The sequence below is a fragment of the Rhineura floridana genome, chromosome 15, assembly GCF_030035675.1.
Source record: "Rhineura floridana isolate rRhiFlo1 chromosome 15, rRhiFlo1.hap2, whole genome shotgun sequence".
NCBI classification, from domain to species: Eukaryota; Metazoa; Chordata; class Lepidosauria; order Squamata; family Rhineuridae; genus Rhineura; species Rhineura floridana.
In genome coordinates, this window is record NC_084494.1 from 16,172,874 (window position 1) to 16,184,166 (window position 11,293).

The 11,293-nt window shown below is 39.1% G+C and overlaps 1 protein-coding gene across 2 annotated transcripts in view; it reads left to right on the forward strand.

The window, feature by feature from the left end:
• Positions 1 to 10,940, forward strand: part of RPS6KA1 (ribosomal protein S6 kinase A1) — a 128,222-nt gene extending 117,282 nt beyond the window's left edge. For both annotated transcript variants that reach the window (XM_061598042.1, XM_061598043.1), the window contains 3 exons: positions 4,284 to 4,401; positions 7,739 to 7,876; positions 9,871 to 10,940. In XM_061598042.1, coding sequence (XP_061454026.1) covers positions 4,284 to 4,401; positions 7,739 to 7,876; positions 9,871 to 9,993 — 379 coding nt within the window. In that variant the 3' untranslated portion in view covers positions 9,994 to 10,940. The remainder of the gene's footprint in view (positions 1 to 4,283; positions 4,402 to 7,738; positions 7,877 to 9,870) is intronic.
• The last annotated feature ends 353 nt before the right edge of the window (positions 10,941 to 11,293 follow it).

Here is an 11,293-nt window from a genome sequence, read left to right on the forward strand (position 1 = left end):
GGAATGTAGGATGATTTCACATCATCAAGGTCCTTGTGTGGGCAGGCATATATGTGACCCTGCTTGTCATCACTCTGTAGTACAGAGTTTATACTGCCTGGCTTGCCCTCACCAAACATTACTCCATTTGCTTTCCTTATCCACTTTAGCACCTCCCCTTTTCTGCTGCTTATGGATGGAGAAAGATGGCTCCCATATTCTCCATTATAGGACAAATCAAATGATAGGACCCCAAGACCTGCCCTCTTCAACAAAAGGAAAGTTTCAATGACTGCGTTTGTACATCACGGTAAGCCATGATGTGTGCAAGGGCGAATTGTGCCTGCTTCACTCTTCCCAGCTAGTGTCCTGAGGAAATCAACCATAATCCCTGGTTTAGTGTTATGTCTGAACTGGGGATCGTGGTTTATTTCCTCTTTACACTAGCAGGAAAGAGTGAAACAGGCACAATTGGCTTGTACAAGGTAAGCCATGGTTTGTGGCTTGCCATGGTTTGTGGCTTGCCGTGGTTTGTGGCTTACCGTGAAGTGTGAGCACAGCCATGGTCAGCCACTTTGGGATTTCTTTAAGAAGAAAAAAGTGGGGGATAAATAAGATATTAAATGCAAATGAAACATAAGGGCCAGTATAGTCACTTGGGATAGGGGAGACATTTGATTCAGTATGCATTTCAAGCTGAATCTTATCAAATCTGCACTTTCTGAAAGAATATGAGAACTGAAGCACAGCCATCCTTTGAAATTTGCACTTATCCGAATTTTTGCAATGCAGTTCTCCAACCAACCAATGTTCACAAATACGCATATATTAGGGGAAACAGCTTGCAAAAATGTGTACATTAGTCAAAACTGCCTACAGAAATGTATTTATTAAACCGCCCAGAGAGCTTCAGCTATGGGGTGGTATATAAATAAATAAATATTAGGAGAAAAACACACTAAAACAGTGAAGAATTTTCATGAAGAGTTTTTAAAACAAAATTGGCAAATTGCTGCAGAAATGTGGAGAACTTAAGACTGGAAAAATGAGAAACTGCAAGAACCAAAACGGACAAATCCATCCATCCCTAATAGTCACACCACATAACATGCCTGCTGCCAACGCTGGTAGTGATTTGGGCAGGGAGGGGTTGCCTGGCAACATAATAAATACATTGAATGGCATAGGGCCATAGGCGAGACCACTGGTCTAACTCAGTATGGACTGGTCATGTGGGTCTTCAGGGTTTCAGACAAAGAATATTTCCCCACCCTCCCTGGAAATGTCAGGAACTGAACTGGGACCATCTGCATTCCAAGTACATGTGCAACCACTGAGTTTTAGCCTCATTCCTCCCATTCATCTGGCACAGAACAGCCCTATCTGGAACTGTTTTTGAGGCACCCCCATGAAAAGATGGTTCGTTACTTCCGGGAAGGGTTGCTCTGCCTGTGCTGCCTCTGAGCCGAGCTCTTGTCTCAGAGGAAGCTTTTTCAGCTTCAAAATCAGTCAGAACGTCTTTTTTGACTGGTAAAGATTTTCTCCCGGTCAGGGAGAAACGTGAGATTAACCACAAAGCCTGTTTTTGTGGGGAGGACTGGATTTCATTTATTTATGAGAAAAGGTTCAAACTGCAATGTCGGACGGACTTTCATCAAGCTCTAGCTGATTATAGCGATACGTTTATCTTTTCTTCAAAGAAAAAACGGATTATAACAGGCAAACAAGCATCCTCCTTTCTATTTTCTTTTTTCACTTGGTTTAAATTGGTGCAGTTAAAAAAGAGATTTGTCAGTGAATCAGCTGTGAAGAATTCCTAGGTGAGTTATGGCTTTTCTCATTCACTTACGAAATTAAGGAGGAAAGAAATCGAAAAAGCTTATCTTTGCTTTTATCGCAAAAAGCTGCCTGGAGGTGCATTCTAAAGATACCAACGGAAGAGGGATTTCTATTTCAAGGAGGGGGAAAAAACTTTTTTTGGTCTATTTCATTTTGACGAATCTGCTTGTTCACGACTCCACTAATTGTCTTGATGTTGGGAACTAAGTTTGTTTTGTATTCCTGAACACATAGAGATAAGGCAGGCTGTACTGTCTACACTGATATCAGCAGCCTGGAATATTAACCCAATTGTGGCTGAAATAATTTTTGTTTCTGTGGTTTTAAGAATGGCAGCCAGGAAAGTGATTGAGACCATGGAAGAAATTATGTTTCAGAAAATAATGGATGAGATTGAGATAACAAAACAAACCCTGAGACAGGGCAGACAGGAGATGAAAATTGAATTTAACAAAATGACACAGGAGCTTAAAGAAATAGGGGATTCTGTAAAAGAGGTGTTTGATGGGATTAGAGATGAAAAAAGAAAAATTAAAGGGAAGCCACAAGCCCTGGAGATTGGAACAAGTGTGAAATTGGAAAAAGATTTGGAGTTTATGGATCTTAGAAATAAAATTTACTGTTTGGAATTCAAAGTTGTCTCTGAAGAAATTAATGAAGATTTTGGTGGTAAAGTTACCAATGTCTTGGATAATTTTCTGGACTGGAATGATGTGATGGAGTTTGACATTGATAAAATCTATGGAGTTGGCTACATATATGTGACAGTGGATAAACTCTTAAGAGATGAACCAGTGCATTTTGTAAAAAAGAAGAACAGAGATATGACTTTGCAGCAATATTTCAGTAACATATTCAGAATTCTTGACTGGAATGATGTGATGGGGCTTGTCATAGAAAAAATTTATGGAATTAACTACAAATATGTGACAGAGCAGAGATGTATCCAGAACAGAAATGTGGCTTTACAACAATATTTCAGTAATATATTCAGAATTGATGGCAAGGACATATTTGTGATGGGGGAAATTCCCATCAGACTCTTGTTATATGACTATGGCTATGACAGCAAGATCATCATAAGATACTGATAATGGATGAATGGATACTGAAACCACTGGACTTAACATAATGGATGAATGGATACTGAAACCACTGGATTTAACAGGACTATTGAAGATGGAAGATGGAATTAATATTGAAAATGGAAGAATGGTTATGGAAATTATTGGACTTAACAGATTTGATGAGATGGATTAATCGATATGTTTATTTGGACTATGGTTATGACAACAAGATTATTATGGGATACTGATAATGGAAGAATGGCTACTGAAATTACTGGACTTAACAGGATTATTGAAGATGGAAGATGGAATTAATATAGATAATGGAAGAATGGCTATTGAAATTATTGGGCCTAACAGATTTGAATTAGATGGATTAAGCGACATGTTTATTTGGAGAAAAATTGAAAGATATATCTCTCAAGGAATTGAAACCTCTCTTTGACTTTTTGTAGAAAGAATAAAATAATGTTTATGAGAGTTGATGATTAATTAAGATAACTACTGGAGGAAAGTGATTCTATAATATAATTTTAGAGATAGGATTGTTATATGTTGTAGACTTATAATTGATCTGCGACAAATCGGAAGTCAACATTTTATTTTGTTGTTTGATTGTTTTTGTTTTGTTTTATTTTTTGTCTTTGAAAATTTGAATAAAAATTAATGAAAAAAGAAAAGAAAAGATGGTTCGTTGTGTCCAGTTGGTGGTTACTGCTTAAAACAATTTTATAGGGTGCCACCAGTTCCTTTTCAATCCAGCTAAGCAGGCAATGTCTGTATAGCCCACCTTAAGACCATCTCTTTTTTTTTTTTTAAGATTTAGAAAAACTGGTGTGGACATAGTTTTATTATTGTTATGAACTGTAAATTTAAAAATTACTGTGAACATATTAACAACTGTACAAATTGTAGAACAATAATGAACCTGAAGGTCGGTCGGGCCAACCCCTTGCCCTACAGCAAAATCTTCCATGCCCAACCAATCATTTACAGACTAGACCATATAATTTAGTTTATAATAGGGCACTCTTGACTTATTGCACGGTCATAATTATAATGATTTATGACATCTACTATTGATACTGTCTCTCTCTTCAGAGTCCCAGCTTTTGCAGAGGGTTTGCTTTTTGTTTCAAAAGAGCGAGTTGAGCAGAAAAGCTTTCAAGTGGAAGTAGTGTCTGCTTGAAGTCTCTGCTAGGCGTTTAATGGGTTTTCTGCTAGCTGGGGGTAGCATGGGAGGGGTAAAGAAGGAACTCCTTTTGTTTGTCCCTACCCAGACCCATCCTCTCCTCCGCCCACCCTTACTTGCTCCATGATTTCCATCCCTCCTTTCCAGCTCCTGTTCTTGTGTTGCAATTTAAAAAAAAAAACACAAAAAACCCTTTCCTCTTGCAGGTACACTCCATTTGCAAATGGGCCCAGCGACACCCCCGAGGAAATCCTCCTGCGGATTGGTGGGGGAAAGTTTTCGCTCAAAGGAGGAAATTGGGACACAGTTTCTGACGCAGCCAAGGTAAGGCTTGGCGTTGACATTTGAAGCAGAGGGTCGGTGCTGGTGTCTTCCAGTGTTGATCTATCCCTGGGCTTCAAAGGAAGCAACTCCAATCCCACCAAGAGATGGCCCCTGCCCGTTGCCTTTGTTGTTAGCCTAGGATCCAGAGATCTATTTGCTCCCTTCAGTTCCCTGCAGAATTTTTGTGTGGAGTCTAGTCCCAGGAGCAACATTTGGATTCCTCAGAATACCTCCTTGCTTGCTTTTGTTTTCTAGTTTCAACCACTGTGGCTCAGAATATTTTTAGGCAATATTTGCAAGCAATGGAGGCTGATGGTCCGATGTCAATGGGACAGTGAATCCACTCTGGGTTTTAGGTCAAACTTTCAAGGAACTGTCCATTTCAAGAATAGGTTTCAGCTCCTTGGGAGTTTGAACTAAAACCTGGAGCAAATTCACTGCCTGCTGACATCAGAGGCACAAGTCTCTACTGTTTGCACTGCTGTGGAGTCTGCTCCCTTGGTGCTCTCTGTGGCTCTCTGGTTTCTGCTTCTTTTGGCCCCATCCAATAACCCAACTTGCCTTCATTCCTGTTTCTTCTCCCCCACTTTTTCTAACCACCACCTTGAAAAAATTAAAACTGAGGGTGTGTGTGTGTGTGATATTAACATTGAGCCCCTTTATGTAAAACAAGCAGACCTGCCAAAATGGCTTTGAATGTTCACTCCTGATTGCAGAGTTCTGCAAGGCCTTTGGCCAGAACTTGGATTGTAATTTAGCTGAGAGCATGAATTAATTTGAATAAGAGCATGAGTATCCCAACCAACATGAATGGGAATTGCATGGATTTTCTCTTTGCCTAACGGGTTATACAAGAGATGTTTAGAATACTGGTAGTTCTCGAAATATTGGGCCTGGGGCGGTGGAGCCTGGTGACTCCTGTACCAGTGGGACAGTGAAGCTGCCCTGGATTTTAGTCCGAACTTTCAAGGAGCTGCCCAAGGCACCTTGGTTCACCGCTCCACTGACATTGGAGCCACCAGTCTCCACTGGCCTGGGGACAGCCATGTTTTTGTGGCAGCATTTTGTTCTGGTAGCAGATGATATTTTTTTCCTCCACAATGCCCCGGAATAACTCAACATCCAGGATGCTTGGGGGGGTGGGGGAGTAGAGGGACAAAGCAAAATAGTGTCTGGAATCCGCTCAGCACTGGAGTGCTGGGGTATAAAAAAGGATGACATTATTTGGTTTTTTTAATTATTTATTTAACAGGATATATATGCTACTTAATCAATAAACCTCTAGGCAGTTTCCATAGAATAGAAAGTGTTCATTAAAAATACTGATAAAATTAATATTGCTTCTTTTTATTCTGTTATATGTGTCTTTATCTTGTTGATGCACTCTGACAATTGTGTTATCCAGATTGGATTGGATTTTTGTTCCTTTTGTTTTGTTTCTTCCTTTTTTTGTATAATAAACATGCAAAAAAGTTACTGATAAAATTGAATGTTAGGAACAAGTCAACCTAAAACGTATCAAAATAGAAGTGAAATCAGCAGTTATTAAAATATACATAATAAAATGAAATTACATGTTAAAATTACATGTTTGGGTGGGCTTGCCTAAACAAAAGGTTTTTGCAGGCAACAAACACTGTACAGCAAAGGCACCTGACTCTCATCAGTGGGCAGGGAGTGGAGAGGTCCTAGGATACCTGTGCCCTGTCAAAATAGATAGATAGATAGATAGATAGATAGATATGTATAGATAGATAGAGATAGATATGTATAGATAGATAGAGATAGATATGTATAGATAGATAGATAGATAGATAGATAGATATGTATAGATAGATAGATAGATAGATAGATAGATAGATAGATAGATAGATATGTATAGATAGATAGATAGATAGATAGATAGATATGTATAGATAGATAGATAGATAGATAGATAGATAGATAGATAGATAGATAGATAGATAGATAGATAGATAGATAGATAGATAGATAGATAGATAGATATGTATAGATAGATAGATAGATAGATAGATAGATAGATAGATAGATAGATAGATAGATAGATAGATAGATAGATAGATAGATAGATAGATATGTATAGATAGATAGATAGATAGATAGATAGATAGATAGATAGATAGATAGATAGATAGATATGTATAGATAGATAGAGATAGATATGTATAGATAGATAGATAGATAGATATGTATAGATAGATAGATAGATAGATAGATAGATAGATAGATAGATAGATAGATAGATAGATAGATAGATATGTATAGATAGATAGATAGATAGATAGATAGATAGATAGATAGATAGATAGATAGATAGATAGATAGATAGATAGATATGTATAGATAGATATGTATAGATAGATAGAGATAGATATGTATAGATAGATAGATAGATAGATATGTATAGATAGATAGAGATAGATATGTATAGATAGATAGATATGTATAGATAGATAGAGATAGATATGTATAGATAGATAGATAGATAGATATGTATAGATAGATAGAGATAGATATGTATAGATAGATAGATAGATAGATAGATAGATAGATAGATAGATAGATAGATAGATAGATAGATATGTATAGATAGATAGAGATAGATATGTATAGATAGATAGAGATAGATATGTATAGATAGATAGATAGATAGATATGTATAGATAGATAGATAGATAGATAGATAGATAGATAGATAGATAGATAGATAGATAGATAGATAGATAGATAGATATAGATATAGATATGTATAGATAGATAGATATAGATATAGATATGCTGCAACCTTTGCATCTGTCTAACGGTGCTGTGCTGGTTTCTTAACTGAGGCAAGGCACACACCTCAGGAAGTTCTCCTTTACCTCTCCCAGCAATGAGCTGGGTTCTTGCTATCAGGGTCTGCTTGTTTTTTAATATGGAAAATTCCCCTATGGGTTGATAGTCATTTGTATAGCCTTCTTGCCATCAGTGGAATAGTGTGGACAAGGAGAACAGTTATTGCAAGGAGAAAGGGAGGAGGGAGGAGAGATCAAGGGGGAAGGCAAAACAGTGGATTCCCTAAGCTCCTGATAAAGTTTTCAGCTGCACTTTAAGGTCAGAAAGAAGGAGCAAAGATGACTGTCCGAAGAGGAAAGAGGTCAGCACTTGGCTATCAAGATACAATTGCTTCCAGACAACAACTAAAGTCAGTTTCTAGGAAGAAGCCTCAAATAAATATAGCCAGGAACTTGCAAAAATAGCAGCATGGCCTTAAACATCAGTCACCAATCTTAACCCATGTGAAAAAGCAGCTATATTCTCTGAATGCTTATTGCAGGACCTGGTATCAAAGATGCTCCATGTGGATCCTCATCGGCGCCTGACAGCCAAACAAGTCCTCCAGCACTTGTGGATAACCCAGAAGGACAAGTTGCCCCAGAGCCAGTTGAATCACCAGGATGTGCAGCTTGTAAAGGTACCAACCTGTGGGTTTTGTGGGGAGGATCGGTTTATGTGCTTCCAGCATTGTCATCTTGTAGATAACACATTGGCTATGAAAATTATTTGTTTAAAACATTGTTCTTTTACTCCACTCTTCAGCTTAAAAGGTTCCCAGAGCTGCTTATATAAGATCAGTAAAAACACAACAGGCCCTGCCCACAAGCTTACAATATAAAAGACATGTTATGTCACAGAAGGAAAAAGCGGTGCGGAGGGAAGAGGAAACCAAGCAACTCTGGCACCAATTCTTGTAGGTACATACTAGTTCTTAATGGCCAGCTGGAATAGAAACAGAAAGAGAAGAAGCTGGTCTCTCAGCAGAGCCAAGAGAGTGCAGCCTGTTGGAATGTCTGCTGCCAAATGACAGCTGAGGAATGGAGGAGCCTGATAGAGCTAAAAAGATGTAAAACATGAAAAGCACTGAAGATACACTAAGCATTAAAAATAGAAGTGGCAGTAATCACTATTCTTACTCAATTGAGCAGGCCTCAATTCCCTTGAAATCCTCTAGTGAAAAAACACCATGAGGGCCATCCACATCATTGCTATGGTGACTGAGAAGGTCCTGTTCTGAGTGGAAAGCATTCTGGTGTCACTAAAAGATGGAATGCTGGACAGGAACACCCTGGCAGATCTCAAAATGAAGAGAGAGGGGAAGGTGAAATCACCTGGGAGAAGATCTTCCCTTAGCTATTCCGGACCCAGACCATTTAAGGCGAGAGCAGCCAATGTGGTGCCCTCCAGATTTTGTTGCACTGCAACTCCCAGCTGCAGCCAGCTTAGCCAATGGTCAGGGATGGTTTGAGCTGTTGTCCCAACAACAATTTGGAAAGCCACAGGTTCACTGACCCTGCTGTATAGGTAAAAGCCAGTACCTGGAATTGGGTGTGGAAACACAGGTACAGTACAGAGGTACTATGTCCTAACTGGCATAGCCAGTCTTGCCTGGCAGAAACTACCAGCTAAGCAAACAAGGATTTAAGAGTACAGTTGGTAGCTTGTACCCAGCTAAGGAGCTTGTCCACAAGGACAGGCTCTGTAGAATACTGATGCTGGGCTCTCCCAAGAAACCATGGCTTTACATTTAACAGGGAAACGGCAGCCAATTCTGACTCCCTAAGACATCTTCCTGATACATCACCAACTTTACAGGAATGGATTACTGAAGTATGGAATATTGTATCTATGGTCAAATTACAAATATAAGAGTCAGAGAGGGGAAGACAGTCTAACAATCTTTTTTTTAATGAAGCATTCTTATAATGAATTGGTGCAGTAAGGTTCAAGATAATGTTAATCCACATATATTGCTGGGGACTTTATGAAACCTGTATGCTTAAGTTTAATGATCCTTGTAGGGTACTTGTATATCCAGCCATCTGTTTTAATAACAAGAAGTTACCTGGTATGAGGCATGTGTCCGCAAACATATATTGGCCACATTTAGGGATGGATGAATTTGCCCATTTCAGGTCTTTCCATTTCTTGCTTTTCCAATCTTAAATTCAGTTCTCCACATTCTTGCAGCAATTTGTGAGTTTTTTTTAAATCCTCATGAAAATTCTTCAGCATTTTAATGTGAATTTCTCATAATACGTAAATTTTTATATGCCGCTTTGACTCACAGACACGTTTTTGCAAGCAATATTCCCTAATGTGTGCATTTTTGTGAACATGGGTTGGTTGGAGAACTGCATCACAACATTTGGGTAAGTGCAAATTTTGAAGGACGGCTGTTTTGGTTCTCATATTGTTTTGGAAAGTGCAGATTTAATAAATTCAGCTTTAAATGCAAACTGGATTACATTTCTCCACTATCCATAGGCACACTCATGATTTACTGAAGTAGCTTTACTGGCTTTGTTTTGTTTCAGTTCCTGATTTGGTATTGGATGGGGTTGCTGTGTGTGTGTGTGTACATTTATGTGTATAACTTAAGTATACCCCCGTGGCTCTTCTCTGTCCTAGGGTGCCATGGCTGCAACATACTCCGCGCTGAACAACTCCAAGCCAGGTCCCCAGTTAAAGCCCATTGAGTCCTCCTTCTTGGCACAGAGGCGGGTCAAGAAGCTCCCATCTACCACCCTGTGACCTGGGAATGGTGGGAGCGTACGCACACACATACACACACACAGCCAGTGCTGCTTCTTGACTCTGCACAAGCTTCCCTGGACAACCAGAGGAGCAAGAAAATGACACCCCAGCAAGAAGTCCACTTTGAAGCACTTCCTCAAATGCACAACAGGGTCAAGTGCCTTCAGGAAGACTAGCTCTTGCTCTCCCCATGGAATTATTTTTCGTTTGATTGTTTTAAGTGTACAGAGAGACTATTTGTAAAGGGATCTATATAGATGTATATCGGGATTTGAACATGCCTTGATGCTGGTGACACAGCCGATTTCCTCCACCTGCAAAGGGCCAAGCCTTGGACAAGTTGATGCTTCTGCAACACAAACCTGGTACAGCTGGAACAACATTTTCTCCTCCTCTCTCACCAAGGTCGCTCCAATGGGGTGCTTTGTTTGTCTTTAGGATCCCCTCTGTTTGTGCAAACTCTCTCTCTCTCTCTTACATAATTATGAGTTCTTGTGTGCATGAGCTTCTTGAACTTCATGTTCCCCATCCTCCAAGCCATGTGGTTGCTATCCAAGAAGATTTTGAACATTCCTCTTTTCTCACCCTCCCCATTTGGACATCATGCTATTATGGACATCCCCCACTTGCAGGGCGCTGGGATTACTCCTCTTTTTCTATATTCTTGAATCCAATTGACTCCTAGACCTATGCTAGAGTCTATCTAGCTTTTGAATCTGCAATGGGCTTGTAAAAGAACTCTTTTTCCCACTGTGAAGATGTCATTTTTTTAGGTGGGGGGGTTGTCTTTGGTTTTTAAAAACTCGTATCATATAGCACAATCCAGAGCCTCATGATGCAAAGTGCAAAAAAAAAAATCAGCTTTTTTATTATTTAACTGGTTCTGTGGCTGGTAACTCAGGGTTTCTGTCTGAATTTTCAAATAAAACATACCATGCAGTGAAGTTATTTTACTAATTGACCTCATGCTCCCCTGCCTGTCCTTACTGCACTGTAGGGTTCCTTCTATATTGCACTTGGTATAAAGATGACCAGTTTACTTCTTTATTGATAATGATCTTGTATTCACAGTTGTATTGTTTCTCTGTGTGATTTGCAAACCCTTGTATTTGAATCCCCAATAATCTTAAATCTATTTGAGAATACATAGCTGAAAGAGTAGGGTGTGTTAAAAGTGCCTACCTAATATTAGAATCACTTTATGGAAAATTGAGGATGTCTCGAAGATCTCTTGCAATATGATCCAATAGACATGGGGCAGGGGGCCATGTGGTGGTTTTTTTTTTAATTGGGTAAC